General features: G+C 51.1%; 1 protein-coding gene across 2 annotated transcripts in view; it reads right to left on the bottom strand.

Moving 5' to 3' along the window:
• Window positions 1-15,020, bottom strand: part of BICD2 (BICD cargo adaptor 2) — a 46,041-nt gene extending 31,021 nt beyond the window's left edge. The window contains exon 1 of one of the 2 annotated variants that reach the window (XM_060200569.1): window positions 14,609-15,020. In XM_060200569.1, the coding sequence (XP_060056552.1) occupies window positions 14,609-14,848 (240 nt within the window). In that variant the 5' untranslated portion in view covers window positions 14,849-15,020. The remainder of the gene's footprint in view (window positions 1-14,608) is intronic. The other variant, XM_016190854.2, reaches the window with a different exon arrangement.
• Between the last annotated feature and the right edge of the window lie 4,821 nt (window positions 15,021-19,841).

Below are 19,841 nucleotides of genomic sequence, written 5' to 3'. Positions count from 1 at the left end.
TGTGTGCTCAGATGGTGGCTGTGTGTGTGACACACACCAATAAGGAAGATGAGACCATGGCTCTGTACCAAGGTGTTTTCACCATTTCATCCTGGGACATTAACGTCTCCCCACCCCCACCCCCACCTTAATGGGCCAGCAACTCTACACCCAGGTAAGCAAATGTGAACCAGAGTCCTTCCTTCATTTCAAGGAAACACACAAAAGAGAAACACAAGAAAGGGAAAAATTACTCCAATTGCTTTTGTAGGTGATTATTTCTAAAATACAGAGAAACACTTCTGAAAAGGTCATTTAGAGCTCCCCAAGCCCCCACAGTAAGTTACACTGTTCCAGTGACTGGAGAAATGGTTCAGCTGGTATGGCACTGAGCTCATCATGTTTGAGGTTCCTGGTTCAATCACCAGCAAGGCATGCACCAGAGTGAACTCTGGCTTCTTCCTTTCCTCTCTGTCTCATGTGAAATCTCATATGTAATCAATACAATAAATCTTAAAAATAAATAGTTAATTAAACAGAGGGGGCACATGCACTTACAATGACTGAGTTTTACTACAGCAAGGGCAGTGTAAAGAGTACTGCGACCCAAACCAAAGGAGCCAGGCCTAGCTGGACTCTAGGGGACTCAGCTGCTTGGCAAGAATGATATGGACGGTGTCAGAGACAAGACTGCAGATCAATTTCCCATAAATGCACTTTAGCAGGAGCCTGCCAGCAGGAGACACGGTCTGGTGGGGATACAGGGGCAGAAACAGACTGCAGGCTCACTTAGAGCCTTGCTTCCACAGAGAACTATATTAAGGCTGCTCTGAAGCTCTCTGCAGGGACTAGGATAAGTCAGAGGAGAGGGAGGTGAGGGGTGGAGCCACAACCAGAGTGAAGGCCGCAACTAGAGTCAGGGCGGCCCCTGGCCTCCTAGCTCTACTGGGATCCAGGGAGGAAGTGATGAGTCTGGAGGACTGGCAACAACACAGCCTGTGCACTCAGTTTCAGGGATGGGGGCATATTCATTGACACGGGAGAAACGGAGCCCAGGGAGCACCTCTGCGTAGGCTCCCGATGGGTCCTGAGGAAAGGCAGAAATGAAGCTGCAGAGGGCAAGAATCTGCAGCCCCACTGCCTGCCTTGCACTTACTCGGAGCCAGAAAGGTCTGTTCCCACGTGTAGCACACCTGCAGGTCTACTTCCTGAACTCAGGGCCGCAGACCTCAAATTCCATCCCGGTGCCTGCCAATCCTCACTCTGACTGCGGCTGGTCACAGCCTATGGAGAGAGCTTCCCTTCCGCACACACCCTACTCACCCCGCTCTACTCCTTTGACCCCTGGCACATCCACCCTCCCCAGCGACCCCCGGACTGTGAGCAGAGCCCTGAGCCCATTGCTGGCAGCACAAGAGTGAGAATGTAGTCCATTACTGTAAGACAGGGCCAGGGGTGTGGCGGGTCTGGCCTTCCTACGAAGGACAGCGTGGTCACCCTGAATAAGGGGACATGCCACCTGGCAGTGCGAGCAGGACGGCAGCCTTGTGTATGGGCGTTCACGTGGCCATGCGCCTGAGAGGACACAGGTGACCCTGACAAATATCCATGCGAGGTGCTGCTCACTCAGCCCCCACGACACACACAGGCTGCTTCGGGCGCCATTCTGACACCCTCAGAGCAGCCAGAGACGTGCCAAGGCACAAACCTACCACCCAGGATCTAGAATAAAGGCTAGTCCTTTATTCTAGAACAGATCCTACTATGTGTACTTAACCCTAAAGATTTTTTCTTTTTTTTTCTTTCATTTTATTAGATAGGACAGAAAGAAACTGAGAGGGGAGGGGAAGAGAGGAAAAGAGACACCTGCAGACCTGCTTCACTGCTTGTAAAGTGACCCCCCTGCAGGTGGGGAGCCTGGGGCTTGAACGGGGATCCTTACATGGGTCCTTGAGCTTCGTACTATGTGCACTTAACCCACTATGCCACCTCCCGACCCAAGAACAAATCCTAATCATGTACACAAGAGCAGGCAGGCCCAGGGGCAGTTTGACCACCAAGAATCTACAGCAGACCCTACCTGATCCCTGCAGAGAGCTCAGGACAGGCCCCTTGGTGGGGAAGGCTGCCACTTCCTTGCCCCAAGGGAGTCCCAGACAGCAAACAACTGTCTCATTATTGGTCAATTATGACCCACTTTTATGATAACAGTAACTTACAAGATGGAATCATCTGGGCAACAGCCAGAATCACTCCCAAAGCACCATCCCTTGAGAACAGAGTATGCCCTGAACATCGCAGATGCCGTTGGAAGAGAGGCTTAGCTCAGCCTCCAAGTGAACAGACCAAATCCCACAGGTGCGGCTGGGGCAAAGCCCTCCAGGGGCAAAACCAGCCAGGCCAGCAGGAGCCTCTGGGGAGGGATGGCACCTCATCATGGGGGTGTCTGAGCTCCCACATGAGAACAGCACTTTCTGCAAGGCTGGAGAGAGTTCTGGGCCACATCTCAGAGGCAAGGGATCACCAGGAATCAAGGGGGAATCTCTCAGAGTAGCTTCCCTGGAGACAACACAGGCAGGAGAGAAGGCTGAGGGCGGGAGACTTCTGCAGAGCCTTTCAGCTTCCCTGCTGACTGCCCTCAGTCCAACACCATCTCTGGGCCAGAGTTGCAGTGTTTCATTTCATAGAAGCTTTAAGCTCTAACCCCCTCACCCCTCCACCCCGACGCAAGATGTGAGTCAAAGTGGTGATGGAGGGAAGAAAGCAGCTTCTCGTGTAGGGTGGGGCCTGGCAAGGGGCTGCTCAGCGGTGTTTGCAGGGTTAAAGCTGGTGAACCCATACTTGGCAAGAGACAGGTGCTCAGTAAACATCTGCAGCCAGACTGATACTGGGGAACATGGGGACACCACAGAGGACTGAAGGGCACACACCAGAAGTGGGTGGGCAAGGACAGCAGGTTCAGTGAGTGGACTGAGCATAAGACAGAATCATGCACGGTGTCCTATTGCCAGGGACAGTGTGGTCATCCTGGAAAAGTACATTCTCCAGTGACCTGGGGCAGGATCACTTCCCAGACACCTCGCTCTTCCTTGGGTCTCCTGAGGGAGCTTCTGTTCTTCCAACAACCACACAAAATACAAATATCACTTCCACCCCACAGCTGAGCCAGCCAGGGCTCACCACAGCGCCACAGGAATCCTCACTCTGGAAATCACTTTCCTTCTGGTTCTCAGCTTGGGTGCTGGACCCAAGTAGCCACAAGTCTCACCTGGTAGGAGCCTAGGAAGGTTTGCACAGGCCCCTTACAAGAAAGGATGGGGACTCCCGACAGGTGGGTCTCCTAGGAATCAGAACTTTCTGGGAATGAATGGAAAGCAAGCCTGAGACAATGGTGACATTGGTACAAACCCCGCCTGTCAGACGTCACTCACCCATCAGACCAATGTGCCCCTTGCTGCCCCCACACCCCCCAAAGGCTCGGAGGGGCGCACGTGTGCCACCTATCTTCACTTGTCTGCCCTTTCCACGAGGTGGATTTTGGCCTCGTTTCTCCTTGGAGCACCTGCATACGGGCTGAGGGACCCAGGAGAACCAGACTCGAGGGTGGCATCTGCACGGGAGCGCGGTAGGGCTTTACTGGTTGCCGCTCCCCTTCGTCCCCCACATCCATCCCATTCACTAATGTCTGTCCCACAGCAGCTGCCCTGGGACGCATCCAGATGCTAAGCTGCTTTTAGAAAACTGCGATTCCACTCCCGGGCAGAAGGGATTTAGCCAGAATTGGGTGCCATTGAGAGCAGATTACACCCTAATTGCCCCAGTGTCAGTAAACAGGCTCCTGGCCAGCTGAGCCTGGGCTGGCGGCAGTCCCCACGGACCCCAGCTTCTCCACTCAGGGACACACAGGCAGCCTTGGGTCTGGAGACAGACCCTCTTCCTCCACAGCAGCCGGCTGCCTGACACAAACTTCATGCAGCAGCCTGGACTTGGACGGTCATCCAGCTCCATCTGTCCTGGGCCAGGGAGGAGGCTTGGACAGGAGAGGCTGGGACTATACCAGCTGGCGCCTCGGGCAGCGTGGCAGTGGAAAGTCTGCTGCTTGCCCGTCTCTATGCTTGGCACGTCTCACACCCCCAGCCACATGTTAGGAATGGATGCCCAGCAAGCCTCGCAGCCAGCATGCGGCAGATGAGCTCAAACCATGGCCCCATAAGGCCCCCGAGACACGTGCTCACGTACGAGGCAAGGGTACAGCGGGCCTGCCAACAGCTACCACCGGGTGAGAATGGGAAGGAGAGTGCTTAGGGGGCTGAGTGCCCCATGCGGGTCATCCTTGGTGCCCAAGCCTCAGGGACCAAGGACACTGCTCTGCCCATGAAACAAGGGCACCTGAGCTCGCCGGAAGTGTCTCTGTTCCGTGCTCCAACACACATGCAGGCACAAGGGAGCACCGCTCCTCAGTCCTGGAAGCCCCCTGCAGCTATCTACCAGCTGGCCACTCCCCGGTCCCGACACGAAGCAGTGGCATTGTGCCAAGTCAGAAGCCGTTGGCAACAGAAGGAAAAGCAGCACAGGACCTGACCTGCTGGCCTGTACCTGGGATGCCCCCTGTCTGGGTGTCACTGCCCCACCCGGCTCCTGGAAACAGGGAGGTGCCCAGGCTCCACCACAGAAACACCGGAGACGGCAAACAAAGGTGTGAGAAGATGCTCGGCATCGCCATGTCATCAGGGAAATGCAAATCACAGTGAGATGCTGCCACACGCCTCACAGAATGGCTGAGACCCAAAGGCAGGTGGCACCTGGGGTTGGCAAGGATGCAGAGCAACAGGAATCTCCTCACCTACTGCTGGTAGGCACAGAGAAATGCACAGCTGCTTTAAGTGTCTCACAAAACTAAACAGGCTCTTACCCTGAGACTGGCAGCGGTGTTCCAGAGTATCTAGCCAAGCTGGCTGGAATGAGTTAGAAACAAGCGGGTCAGGCACAGCGGATTAAGTGTCGGACTCTCCAGGGATGAGGTCCCGAGATCGATCCCTGGCATCGAACGTTCTGTTTCTCTCTCTTTCTCTCCCTCTCTCTCACTGATAGATAAATCTTAAAGATTTATTTTTATTTATTAAGTAGAAGAAATAATCAGAAACAAGAGGCAGCAAAAATTCCCAGTTTGAATGAATATACAAACTGTGGTACACCCATGCAATGTAGTATCATTCCTCATGGACTATGTAATTCCAAAGATGTAACCTTCTGGAAAAGGCAAAATTAGAAGGGCCAGGCGGTGGCGCACCTAGTTAAGTGTTCACATTTACAGTGCACAAGAACCCAGGTTCAAGCCCCTGGTCCTCTCCCCCCACACAGGGGGGGAAAGCCTCACAAGTGATGAAGCAGGATTGCAGGTGTCTCTCTCTCCCTCTCAATTTCCCCCCAGCCCTCTCAATTTCTGTCTCTATGCAATAATAAATGTTTTTAGTGGTCTGGGAGGTGGCACAATGGATAAAGCACTGGATTCTTAAGCATGAGGTCCCGAGTTCAATCCCTGGCAGCACATGTACCAGAGTGATATTGGGTTCTATCTCTCTCTTTCCTCCTATCTCTCTCATTAATAAATTTAAAAATTTTTTATTTATTTAAAAAAGGAGACATTAACAAAACCATAGGATAAGAGGGGTACAACTCCACACAATTCCCATCACCAGATCTCCGTATCCCGTCCCCTCCCCTGATAGCTTTTCCCAAGGTCATTGTGGGATGCAGAAGGTGGAAGGTCTGACTTCTGTAATTGTTTCCCCGCTGAACATGGGCGTTGACTGGTCGATCCATACTCCCAGAATAAAAATATTTTTTAAAAAATAATGTTTTTAAAAGAAGAGACATTAAAAGACTGGAAGTCATTGGAGATTCATGTGGCAGGGCTGGTAGTATGAGAAGAAAAAACATGGGCAAAGTTTTTAAGTCAGTGATGTGGTCTGGGAAGTGGCGCAGTGATAAAGCTTTGGATTCTCAACCATGAGGTCCTGAGTTCGATCCCCAGCAGCACATGTGCCAGAGTAATGTCTGGTTCTTTCTCTTTCCTCCTATCTTTCTCATTAATAAATAAATAAAATCTTTAAAAAAAAAGTTTTTAAGTCAGTGAAACAATTCTGTAAGATACTGTAATAGTACCTATCAAAGCTCAGGTGTCATCTATCATCTATCAAAGCTCAGGTAACCTTACAGCACAAAAAGTAAACCTTTATGTGTGCAAATTGAAAAAAAAAAAATCACTCAGGAGGCCTGGATCCCAGGATGGAATACAAAATGTGGTAAAGAGGTCGGTGACAGCATACCTGATTGAGTGCACATGTACAATGTACAAGGACCTGGGTACGAGCCCCCGGTCCCCACCTGCCGAGGAAAAGCTTCGCAACTGGTGAAGCAATGCTGCTGCTGTCTCTCTCCCTAGCTCTTCCTTCCCTCTCAATTTCTCTTGTCTCTATCCAATAAATAAACAGGGCAAGGGTAGACAGCACAGTGGTTATGCAAACAGACTCTCATTTGAGACTCCACAGTCTTTGAGACTCCAAAGTCCCAAGTTCAATCCCCCACACCACCATAAGCCAGAGTTGAACAGTGCTCTGGTAAAAAAACCAAAAAATAATAAACATTAAAAAAAAAAAAAAAACAGAATGAGGTAAAAACAATCCACTTACACCATTAATAGATAAAATGATGTCACTAAAGGGCATGAGAGAGAAGGTGCTGATGTAACTCTGGAAAAAGCACCAAAGGCAGAAAACCGGCGCTGCAATTTAGTTGCTAAGGGCGTTTCCCAGCTCAAGTCCTGGCGCTGTTCATCATAATTAACCATGTGCTGGGTCCTGTTACGGGCGGAGGTTTATAGAAAAGCAAGGGGAGGGGAGTCAGGCAGTAGTGCAACTGATGAAGTGCATGTGGCGCAAAGTGCAAGGACCAACGTAAGGATCCCGGTTCGAGTCCCCAGCTCCCCACCTGCAGGGGGGTCGCTTCACAGGTGGTGAAGCAGGTCTGCAAGTGTCTGTCTTTCTCTCCCCCTGTCTTCCCCTCCTCTCTCCACTTCTCTCTGTCCTATCCAACAACAATGACATCAATAACAACGATAACTATAACAGTAAAAAAAAAAAAGGGCAACAAAAGGGAATAAATATTTTTAAAAAAAATTTTAAAGGGGCTAGATAGCATAATGGTTATGCAAAGAGACTGTCATGCCTGAGGCTTCACAAGTCTCAAGTTCAATACCCCACACCACTACATGCTAGAGATGAGCAATGCTATGGTTAAAATAAATAATTTAAAAAAAAAAAGAAAAAGAAAAGCAAGGGGAGGGCATGAGTAGATGGCATGATGGTTATTGCAGACTCTCATGCCTGAGGCTCCTAAGTCCCAGGTTCAATCCCTTTCACAATGATGAGCCAGAGCTTGGCAGTGCTCTGGTAAAAAAGAAGAAAAGAAAAGAAAAGAAAAGAAAAGAAAAGAAAAGAAGAGAAAAGAAAAGAAAAGAAAAGAAAAAGAAAAGAAAAGACGAGGTGATGGATCCATCTGTGAAGTGATGGTTCACAACAGTCAGCACAAACCCATGTTGAGCTAGACATGTATACAGGTGGCTGTCAAAATGTGTAGAGATGTGTGTGCATGTGAGTTAGCAGACAGGCAGGCATCTCCTGGCTCTGTCAGCTGAGAAAAACCAGCAACAGTGGCACTGCAGAAGCAGCAAACACCCAGCACCCTGCCTGACCTTGGTGTCTAACCTTTAACTCTATAATCAAGAGATCAGGGTTCCTGCAGAAACAGCTGAGCCCGGGACTGAGGCAGGAAACTTGCAAGATGAAACCTAGAATATTTTACTGCCGTGGCAAGTAAGGAGACACTCACAAAATGAAAGAAGGAAAACACATACAATGGATAGGTTTCTCATCTTTCTCACAAAATAAATGAGATATTTAGGGCTAAGGAGCTAGCATAATGGTTACACAAAAGACTTTCATGCCTGAGGCTATAAGGTCCCAGGTTCAATCCTTAGCTCCACCATAAGTTAGTGCTGAGGAATCCTCTAGTCTTTCTTACTGTATCTCTCCTTAAAATAAAAAATCCTAAAAAAAAAAAAAAAATTCAAAGGGCTGGAGAGAGCTCAGTTAGCTAGGGTGCATGCCTTGTAGTGAGTGCAGGCCAAGTTTGAGCCTCTGCATCACATGGAGGTGCAATGGGGCCTGGGGCAGCTCCAGGGCTGAGGTGTCTCTACCTCTCTCTCTGCCTTTCTCTTATTTCAGTGAGAAGTTGACCTGGAGGGTCAGCGAGACAGTTTACCTGGAAGAGCACCTGCTTTGAGATGTGGGGTCAGTTCAAGCCCCAGGACCACATGAGAACATCATAGGACATGGGGAAGTTCTGCTGTGTTTCACCCTCTGACTCTCACTCTCTATCTGAAAAAGTCAACCCACAATAAATGCTCATTTCCCTGGAACAAAGCAATATATTCCCACCTGAAAAACAAACATCAAAGGCATGGGGGGGGGGGGAGAACACAATAGTTATGCAAAGAGATTCTCATGCCTGAGGCTCCAAAGTCCCAGGTTCAATCTACCCTACCACCATGAACCAGAGCTGAGCAGTGCTCTGATAAATAAACAAATATAATGGTTATACAAAGAGACTCTCATGCCTGAGGCTCCAAAGTCCCAGGTTCAATCCCCTGCACCACCATAAGACAGAGCTGAGCAGTACTCTGGTAAAAAAAAAAAAAAAAAATTGAAAAATAAGTCTCTCATGCTTGAAGCTCTGAGATCCCAGGTTCAATCCCAAGCATCACCATTAAGCCAGAACTGAGCAGTGTTCTGGTCTTTCTGTGTGCCTTTCTCATTGCATCATTCTCTCATTAAAATAAAATATAATAGAGAGCCAGGTGGCGGTGCACCTGGTTGAGTGCTCATGTTACAATGCGCAAAGACCCAGGTTCAAGGCCCCGGGCCCCACCTGCAGGGGGGAAGCTTCACAAGTGGTGAAGCAGGGCTGTAGGTGTCTCTCTGTCTCTCTTGCTCTCTATCAACCCCTTCCCTCTCAATTTCTGGCTGTCTCTGTCCAATAAATAAATAAATTTAAAAAAAATTGAGAGTCGGGCGGTAGCACAGTAGGTTAAACACAGGTGGCGCCAAGTGCAAGGACCGGCGTAAGGATCCCAGTTTGAGCCCCCGGCTCCCCACCTGCAGGGGAGTCACTTCACAGGTGGTGAAGCAGGTCGACAGATGTCTGTCTTTCTCTCCTCCTCTCTCCATTTCTCTCTGTCCTATCCAACAACAACATCAATAACAACAATGCAACAAGGGAAACAAAAAGGGAATAAATAAATATAAAAATTTTTTAAAAATAATAAACACACACACAAATCACTGCACAAGTGACTGCTTCAGAAAAGAAAATCAAAACAAACAAAAAAACCAGTGCACACCTTTCTCCCATAGCACACCAGCCACTGTAAATCGGACAACACAAGGTACCCGGGAGGATGCAGGTACTCTCGCCCCAGGCAGGCAGAAGGTGGTCTGGCTGGCATACCCACCTCCAGGGCTCAGTGTTCTCTTCTGGTCACCACAGGCCACATGCACAATCTGACAACCAACGCCCGGTGGACTTGGGCCTCCCATGCAGCACCACCTCAGTGCACATCCCAGGTCTCAGTCTGCATGGTAGCCAGACGGCAGTCTCTGGCTCTGGCTCTGGGGGATGATTTAAGGGCGCACGGTCACGACCTGAGACCAGGACACAGGAGGCTTGTGTCCATCAGTTCCAGCAGGGTCCTCGCCAGCACCTGCCCACCACCCACCATATCCTCCCTCCCTTCCTCTACCTCAAGAAATTCAGCAGCTCTTTCCCCAGCGCACAGGCTTGGGGAAGCGGGTCTGATGGCAGGCTGGCTGTCCAACCTGACGAGGAAAATCTGGCCTCTCCCTCAAAGAAAAGGGGCCATGTGGACCCAGGCCACAGCTCTCTCCCAGGTGCCTGCTCTGTAGCCTCTCATCCAAGACCCAGGAAGAAAGGGGCCTGCGCCAAGGCACCTTGCTCCAGAGGGCCCAAGCAGGGTCCTACCCTTCCTCAGTCCTGAACAGCAGTGTCCCCAGAGCTGTGGGCTCCCGGCACTGGGGCTGGGCTGCCCCCAACAGGTGCCAGACCCGTGTCAGGACCCCACAGCCAGGATCCCACCAGGCAGTGTCAAAGTGCACAGCCCCCCACCCTCCTCAGAGCCTACTGGAGGAAACAGTGTCAGGAGAGGGGTCTCAGGTGTAGATGGGGACAAGCCCCCGAAGACTGGGGCAGGATCTGTAGGTGGGGAGGGAGTGCACAGCAGCTCAGGGCAGTGGGGGACTCGGCCTCTGCCTGTGGATGCCTGCAGCTGGCCCTCCCCACTAGTGGACTCGGGGGAAAGGCTATCCCAGTGCCTCCAGGATTCACTGCAGCCCAAATCAGGCCTCTTTGTGCGCACCGGCTCCCAAAGGCTGGCTGAGCCAAGTTCTAGGCTTCAGGGGCAAGACAATTCCCAGTCTTTTTGACAGAACTGTGGAGCCTGAGGAGGCTGGCTTCAGAGAGGCTCCGCCATGCCACCCTCGGTGGGCACCTGTCCTTTCAAAACCATGCTGAGTCCACAGTTGAGCAAACTTCTCCTCCATGCCTCTGTGTACAGCTTCTGCAGCTGTCCAGTGACCCCAGTGAAGGGAGTGGTGCCCCAGGGTTGGGGTGGGGCAGGAGAGGTTATGCAGGTGTGTGTGTGTGTGCTGGGCGCTCAGCCCTGCATTGTGAGACCAGAGCGAATCACAGCCATGACTGCGCACAGTGACTTTATGAGGCCTGGGTCCAAGGACACTCTCCCCCTCCATCTGAGCCACAGCTTCCTAAGACATTCATACCATCCGTACCTCAGCCACCCCAAGCTCTGGGGGAGGAGATTGCAAGACGGGTAGAGGGAGTGCAGGGGATGGAGTGACTGCTGGCACCAGCCCTGCCTAAGCCCTTCATGTGGCCTCCAAGCTTGGCCAATGGGAGGGGCAGCACCTTGGGATCAGGGTGTAGGTAGGTCTGCAGAGAAGCAGCCAAGCCTTGAAGGATGGGTGGGGCTGAAACAACACAAGGAGAGGTGGGGAGGTGAGGGCAGAGAAGGCACTATGCCCACCCCATGGCATGCAACAGCTCACCAAACCCCTGCTGCTTCCCCGGGAAGCAGGCACACCAGCAACAAACCCCCAAGGTGGCACCGAGGCAGCCAGGGTTCCCAAGTCCCAGGACCCACTCCCTTTCTTCTTCTAGCGTTTGCCCTTCTTCCGTAGCCAGTCAACAGCGTCAGGTTGAGCCTGATGTAAAGTTTCGAGACCTCCTTTGAATCTGGAGAGGTGGCAGTCGCTGACTATGTGGGTCCTAGTCTGTCTGGAGCCACAGGGGCAGTTCGGGTCGTCTCTGGCTCCCCAGCGATGGAACATATCGGCACACAGGCCATGGCCTGTTCGATAGCGATTGAGGAGGGCCCAATCATAACGTGCTAGGTCAAAGCCAGGTTGACGCTCGCAGGGGTCTGTGATGAGGTGTTTGTTCTTTACCTCAGCTGACTGCCGACTCTGTTTCCAAGAGTCTGGAACAGAGAAGTTCAGTGTAGGCGTAGGGGACCAGATTGGGTGACGAGACGTCAAGCGTTGGACAGGGTGGGCGAAGATATCTGCGTATATTGGCAGGTCCGGTCGAGCGTAGACGCAGGAAATGAACTTAGATGATGCCGCATCCCGACGAATATCTGGCGGGGCGATGTTGCTAAGAACTGGCAGCCATGGAACCGGGGTGGAACGGATGGTTCCAGAAATGATCCTCATGGAGGAATATAATTTGGAATCGACCAAGTGGACATGGGGGCTATGGAACCATACTGGGGCACAGTATTCTGCAGTGGATAGCATAATGCCAGAGATGATGATCGTAGTGTGGAAGCGCTCGCGCCCCATGAGGAGCTGGCCCACTCCCCACTCCACATCCACCCTACAGCCTCTCAAGGAGCTTCCATCCTGGCCCACCTGTCCCTGGAAGCTAAAGGTGAGAGCAGAGATGCCTCGAAACACCATGTGGCTGGTCGAAGTCTATTCAGTTCTCTTCCCCACCAAGCTAGGAAGGGGAAGGACACAGCATGGACTTAGAAAAAGAGATTCTCTATTAAGCCAGGCTCTATCAGGTAACTGGGCCTGTGAGTACCACACATACCAGAGTGTCAGCAAAACAGATAAGGACAGGCAGACACAGACACACACACACACACACACACACACACACACACGGTGAGAAGGCAGAACCACTGTACACTGTCCTAACACAGAACTTTCTTCAGCTCATGGCATGAACCCACTCACATGGGACAGGCCCTCCAACTTTCCACCCTCAAAAACAGAATCATCTACAATGCCAGGTAAGGATATAGATACTCTCATTTATAGTGTAATTTGTTAATAACTGAATTAATTTTATTTTATTATTACTATTATTATTTTTACCAGAGCACTGCTTAGCTCTGGCTTATGGTGGTGCAGGGGATTGAACCTAGGACCTGCGAGTCTCAGGCATGAGAGTCTGTATGACCATTATGCTATCTACTCCCACCCAACTGAACTCATTTTAGTTCAAAGAAATAGGGTCATTTATATGAATATCTGCAGGAGGAAAAAAAGGGGGGGCAATGAATAATGCCTTCTTAAATCTTACCTTTAAAAATTAAAGTCACAAAAAAAAAAAGAAAGAAATTAAAGTCACCACTTTGAAGTGATAAATAGGCTGGCCTGAGTCCGTACAGACATGGGTGAGAAAACCAGAGCAAGCTTTCTGACACCACCTCGGAGAGGCAGACATGCCAGCTTCTGCATCCTACCCACAACGGGGAAAATGAAGTTCAGGATGGTGGTGCCATGTGTCCAAGGCTAAGAAGCCAGAGTGTGTGTGTGTGTGTGTGTGTGTGTGTGTGTGTGTGCCAGAGCTGACATCAAACCAAGCAGGCAGTAGCATCATGGAACACCTGGGGAGACTGACAGACCTTGCCCTTCTCCTGTGTCCCCCAGGATTCACCCTCCAGACACACCGCATACCCAAGATTCTTGCACTTGATCAAATGTGTCTTTGATGCCAAAGGTCATCAACTGAAAGGTCCCTATGGGGGGACCAATCCTGTCAATGATGTCAGTTCTTTCTGACAGTGAAAGAGAAAGCAGTCTTGTGAAAACAGAAGGGAGCTGTGCACACTGCCAGGGCTCACAACACACTCCAGGAGAAGAGAGCCGGCTGTGAGCTCTGAAAGGAGTCCCACTCCATGACACCAGACAGCTAAGGGTGCTCAGATGCACCCCTAGCCCCACACACCAAGATGGGGGGGAAGGGGTCCTTGCAGAAGGGCCTCATCTAACACACACACACTCTCTCCCTCTCCCTCTTTGTAACCAGAGCACTGGTCAGCTCTGGCTTATGTGCTGTGGGGGACTGAACCTGGGACTTTTGGAGCCTCAGGCATGAGGCTATCTATCCCCGCCCGCCATATCTAACTCTCTCGTAGCTGTCACCTGGCTGATGTCCAGTCGGCCGCTTACTGGAATTCATGGTGCACCTGACCTACCAGGCATGAGTTTAACCTTCTTGGATGAATTCATTCTCTCCTGCCCGCTAGCAGAAGGAGATACTGAGGCATGGAGGCCCTCAGGCACCTGCCTTAAGCCAGCTGGGAGCAGAGATGCCGAAAGGTGGGTGGTGTGGTATCCCAAAACAGGGATAAAAGCCCTCGTGAACAAGGAAGAGTCTGGCTCATCAGTGGCTGGCATTACCAAGGCCCTTCCAGATGTGCGACCATCATGCCAACCCTTTCAGGGTGGGCAGCCCTGGACTCCCACTTGGCAGAGGGAAGAGTCAAGGTCCCTGCCTACCAGCTCATCATCAGCCAGAGGCAGGGCTTGGGTTCAGACTGGGGTTCTTCCCTGAGAAGTAACTTCTCCCTCCTCACACCTGCCAGCAGGGCCCTGGAAAAAGGGGGTGGGGAAGAGGGTGGGGGGAAGAGGGAAGCCCTCCCCGGGCTCTCAGGCAGCCTGACACCCTCCATCCGATCCGGGAGGACCATCGCACAGGAGACAATAGGACCTCGCAATGACAGACACCCCCCCCCCCGACCTGTCACCGCCTGGGAGGGTGGCCAGGACAGGAAGTGGGCGAGTGGAGCACCGCATCCAGAAGCGATCACGGGGATGGCGAGGGAGGAACCATCCCTGCCGGCCATTTCCCGGCCTCGAGGACACTGAAGGCGGTGGGGTCCCTCCGAGGAAGATGGCTTTTTAGCAGATTGGCGACGCTGGCTCAGGGCTGGCTTCTCCCAGTCGGTCCCCTGCATCCGTCCAGCACTGGACACTCCCTCCCACCATCACCGGTGCCGAGCACCGCGGAGGGCATCGCTCCCTCTGCCTGAGGCCGGCTTCCCCGGGCAGCAGGTAGGTGACACCGCCCACCTGCCACCCCCATGGGCCCGCGGACTCCAGCACCCCCGGCCCACCTGGCAGGCTGCCCCTGCGCGCCTGGGACCACTCGTGCGGGTGCAGGGTCCGGGCACCGCGCCCCTCACCTCCTTGAGCTGCTCCATCTCGCTGCGGATGGCCTCGTAGTCCACTTCCAGCTCCTCGAACTGCAGCTTGAGCTGGTGCTTCTCCTCCAGCACCGCCAGCCCATACTCGGCCGCCTGGATCTTCTCACGCGTGGTCTCGGCCAGCTCATGCGACAGCCGCTTCACCTCTGCGCGCAGCCACTCGGGCTGCGCCTCCATCACCAGCCGCGCGTACTCTTCTTCCTCCGAAGGCGCCGACATGGTGGCTGCAGCCGGGCTTAGGTTCCAGCTCAGACCGGGCTCATACGCCGCCGCCCAGCCCGACGGCGCCCGGGCCGCGCCGCCGCAGAGTCCGCGCGAGGGTTTGTGGGCCGCAGTCCAGCCCTCACGACTACAACACCCGTCGAGCTCCGCGCTGCCACCCGGACGGTTATAGGCCGGAGCCCGGAGGAGACGGACCTATGACGTCACCGAGTCGACTTGCACCGCCCGAGGAATTGTGGGAGCTGTAGTCCCTCCTGAGCGCCCACTCCACGGCCTGTGGCGCTCCGCACGACCTCGCGAGTCTCTGATTGGTCCGCGCCAACACCTCAGAACCGGAAGCACGGTCCTTTTCCGGCCGCGCACCGGCTGCTATCCGCTGCCGAATGTGTACGTTGGGAGAGGGTCGTGGGAGGCAAGTTTTTAGGACCCTCTTGTCCTCGTGTCTCAGATCAGTACAAACCGCAGCCTGATTCTTGTCTGAGGGCCCCATGGCACCAAGTATGAGGGTGCCTTCCGAGTGGGACGTGCCTGCGCCATGCAGACTGCGCCCGGGACTCGGGTTCGCCTCCTGACACCCCCAGTTCATCCCCTCCTGCGGGCCCGCGATCGGTCCGGGCCACATCCCGCAGCGGTCTTGTCTCCCCGGCCTCCAATCTGGAGAGATCTCCCCTTTCTCCTTATGGCTGCAGCTTCCCAGAGGGTGCATCTGGAGACGCGTGCACAGTGAGGTTGTGCATCCCTCGGGTCGCTGCTGTAATTCCTCTTCCGCAAGAAGACACTCAGACTGTACAAATGTCCCATCACTCCTTGTTGAGCACTTTCTATTTTAACTTATCATTATTACCAAAGCCCCGGGACCTGGAAGCCTCAGGCATGAGAGTCTGTTGGCATGGCTACTATGCTATCACCCTACCCTTAAGAGCCTCTTCGCATAACCATTATCTATCTACACCCACCCTATCACTCCTCAGCCTTTTAACCCGCTGATTTTAATTGTTATTTCTCACCATTCTCCACTTACTGGGTTTGTCCTTGTTAGATTTCTTAAAATTTTACATATTGGGGGCCCGGGAGGTGGCACAGTGGATGAAGCCTTGGAATCTCAAGTGTGAGGCCCCGAGTTCAACTCTGGCATCCCCCGTGCCTGCGTGTTGCTTTGGTTCTCTCCCTCTTTCTAGTAAATCTCATATGGGGCCTGGGGTGGGGAAAGCCTAACTCAGGCACGCAACGCCATTGCTCGACCAGCAGAGCCATCTCCCCAGTCGCCGTGCACTTGTTAGCTTTAATCCCTTAGCACTAGAGATCCATTTACAAAATGGCTTGCAATCCATTAATCTGCTCATTTACTTAGATGATGTCGTGAGCAAGGAGTTTGAGCAAAGGACTCAAGAGCGTGTCGGGGTAAAACAACCTTTTTTACTTATTTTAGATGCCATAGAAAGATCACACAATTCATACAACACACAGCCAGCCCGACAGCCCCCTCTTTGCTTAATATCTGTACACAGGCAGGGCTCTGCGGTGGTCACCACCGGCTGTGTTGCGGGGAGGAGGTCCTTTCGTTCTGCTGGGGCAGCCAGATAAGCGAGGGGCTCTGGCAGCTAGGCTGCTAAGTTACTGAGGCAGCCGCGGGTGCCTTAAGCTCAGCCACACTGACAGCGCGCCATTCTGTAACGGTGGAAATTGCTTGCTTTAGCTGGTTTCTGAGTTTCTATTTATACTTAGCTTCCCTCTGGTTTCAGAGTTACATCTCCTTAGGCCAGGTTCGGGTTGATGTCTTATCTAATCACGAATATTTCTGTCTTATCACACTATGCAGGAGCACTGTGGTTCCTGAAGTTACACTTGATTTACAAGTTCATGTTCACTACATTTATATATTCACTATATTAGGGTTATGTGTTCACCACATTTATATATTCACTACATTAGGGTTCCGTGTTCACATTTATATATTCACTACATTAGGGTTATGTGTTCACCACATTTATATATTCACTACATTAGGGTTATGTGTTCACCACATTTATATATTCACTACATTAGGGTTATGTGTTCACCACATTTATATATTCACTACATTAGGGTTCCGTGTTCACCACATTTATATATTCACTACATTAGGGTTATGTGTTCACCACATTTATATATTCACTACATTAGGGTTCCGTGTTCACCACATTTATATATTCACTACATTAGGGTTCCGTGTTCACCACATTTATATATTCACTACATTAGGGTTCCGTGTTCACCACATTTATATATTCACTACATTAGGGTTCCGTGTTCACCACATTTATATATTCACTACATTAGGGTTCCGTGTTCACCACATTTATTTTTTTTACTACATTAGGGTTCCATGTTCACCACATTTATTTTTTTACTACATTAGGGTTCCATGTTCACCACATTTATATATTCACTACATTAGGGTTCCATGTTCACTTCGGATGATCACATGGTGACAGATTTAGCCTTTGGGTTGCTCCTAATATTGAGCATTTAGTCATTTTTTAAAAAAGAATTTTAAAGGTTTTAGTATTAATTAATGAGAAAAAGGAGGCCTGTTGGTAGCACACCTGGTTGAGCACATGCATTTACAGTGCTCAAGGAGCTGGGTTCGAGTCCCCAGTCCCCACCTGCAGGGGGAAACTTTACTAGTGGTGAAGCAGGGCTGCAGGTGTCTCACCCTCTCTAACACTACTCTCCCTCTAGATTTCTGGCTGTCTCTTTCCAGTAAATAAAGATAAAAATAATAATAATGAGAAAGATAGAAATATAGGAGAGAGAGAGAAAGAACCAGTCATCACTCTGGTATATGTGCCACTGGATTGAACTCATGACCTCCTGCTTGAGAGTCCCATGCCTTATCCATTGCACTATCTCCCACACTTAGTCATTTTTTCTCTTTTTAAAAAGATTTTATTTTATTCATGGGAAAGATAGGAAGAGAGAAAGAACCAGACATCACTCTGGTACATGTGCTGCCAGGGATTGAACTAGGGACCCGATGTTTTGAGAGTCCAGTGCTTTATCCACTGTGCTGCCTCCTGGACCACCTTAGTAATTTTCTAACACAAGTTGTTGTCTTGTACTCTGTGCCCCAGCCATTTCTCCAAGGTGTCCTCTTTTATTTTTATTTTTTAAATAATGATACAAGAGAGGAGGAGGAGAGAGAACGAGAGCATGAGAGCATCACTCTGGCATATGTTGGTGATTGAACTCAGAACCTCATGCTTGAGAGCCCAATGCTTTATCTTTTGTACCATTTCCTAGCTGCCTGATTTCTTGTGCGAGTTTAATGTTTCTTTTACAAGAGAAAGCCAGGATATTATACACGAAAGTAGAAATTACTTTTTTTTTTTTTTTTTTTTTTTTACTAGAGCACTGCTCCACTCTGGCTTATAGCAGTGCGGGAAATTGAACCTGGAACTTTGGAGCCTCAGGCATGAGAGTCACTTTGCATAACTATTATGCTATTTACCCCTGCCCTGAAATTACTTTTTAAAAGTATTATTAATTAATTTATTTTGCAGAAAGACAGAGACATTGTGCAGGAAGGGGCAGTACAGGACACCTGCATCACTGCTTCAGTGCTCATGAAGCTTCCCCCCTGCGGGTGGGCTCCAGGAGCTTGAACCCAAGTCCTTGTGCACTGACCAAGCAGACATCTTTGGTGTCTCAGGCACGAGGCTTTTTGCATAACCATTAGGCTATCTCTCCACACCAGCAGAACACACAGACTTGGTGGAGGAGTAACAGGGAGCCCCTGAAGTCGAAGTCTCCCTGCCAAGGGTGACCATGTTTAGCCTTCGGAAAAAGGGAAGTGACGTCCTCCCAGAAACCTCATTCTGCCTCCTCAGCAAAGGTTGTCATCCCAGCTCCTCGCATCAAAATTGTAGGTGCTGGATGTTCAAGTGTGGCCTGGGCGTGGCCACCGACACCCTCAAGAGTTCCCTGCAAGCCACTCCTCTTCTTAGAAGCAGTGTCCTCTCTGCCACTGGCCTTCTAGTTGCAGGCTAAGCAGCAAACCCACATCTGGTTGGGCCACCATCTCCCCAGGTGTACCTGACTCAGCTTTCTTGCATTAGTGAGTGATGGTGTCTGAAGGTCTCAGATGTCAGGGCTGCGTGGCACTGGGCTGGGTCCTGCATGATGCACAGCTGTTTGCTGAACAAGGGGGTGGGGTGCATCACGGAGAGACAAACAGAATCATGGGTGAGCATGGCCTGGGGTATGTCACGGGTGAAGACAAAGGATAGATTCAGAGTGGGATGGAAGGCTTGTCTGGTCATGTGTGTATACACATGTGTCATACGGAGGAGCAGTTTGCATCAGGTTGGAAAACCAGCAAAGTAGCAGCAGCAGCAGCAGCATTCTTCCAGCTGAGCAGATCCACATGGGATACGTGTTAGCAGTTGAGTTTTTTGCAAGCGGGAGGCAAGTGCTGAGATAGTTTGGGATGAGAGATGTTGGCTGAGGATCAAGGCCTGAGGTCTCTGCAAGGAAGCAGAACAGGAAGAGCTGAGTCTCAGCGCAGTTCTGAGTAAGACTTGCCAGTCCTGCACATCCCGTGTGGGGCCGCGGCAAGCTCAGAGAGCACAAGTGTGGATACAGCGTCACATCTCAACATGATTTTTTTTTTTATTGTTGTAGTTATTACTGATGTTGTCGTTGTTGGATAGGACAGAGAGAAATGGAGAGAGGAGGGGAAGACAGAGGGAGAGAGAAAGACAGACACCTGCAGACCTGCTTCACCGCCTGTGAAGCGACTCCCCTGCAGGTGGGGGGCACACCCGTCCTTGTGCTTTGTGCCACGTGCACTTAACCCACTGCGCTAACCCCGGCTCCCTCGACATGATTTTTAAGCTTCCCCCGTGTTACAGCGTATGTCCAAATTCCATTTCATTTTAGGACTGAAGACTCCATTTTATGAATAGACCACATTTTGCTTTTCTTTCCATGCACTGATGAACATTGTTTC

The sequence above is a fragment of the Erinaceus europaeus genome, chromosome 10 (assembly GCF_950295315.1).
Source record: "Erinaceus europaeus chromosome 10, mEriEur2.1, whole genome shotgun sequence".
NCBI classification, from domain to species: domain Eukaryota; kingdom Metazoa; phylum Chordata; class Mammalia; order Eulipotyphla; family Erinaceidae; genus Erinaceus; species Erinaceus europaeus.
This window is presented reverse-complemented; position numbering and strand designations above follow the sequence as displayed.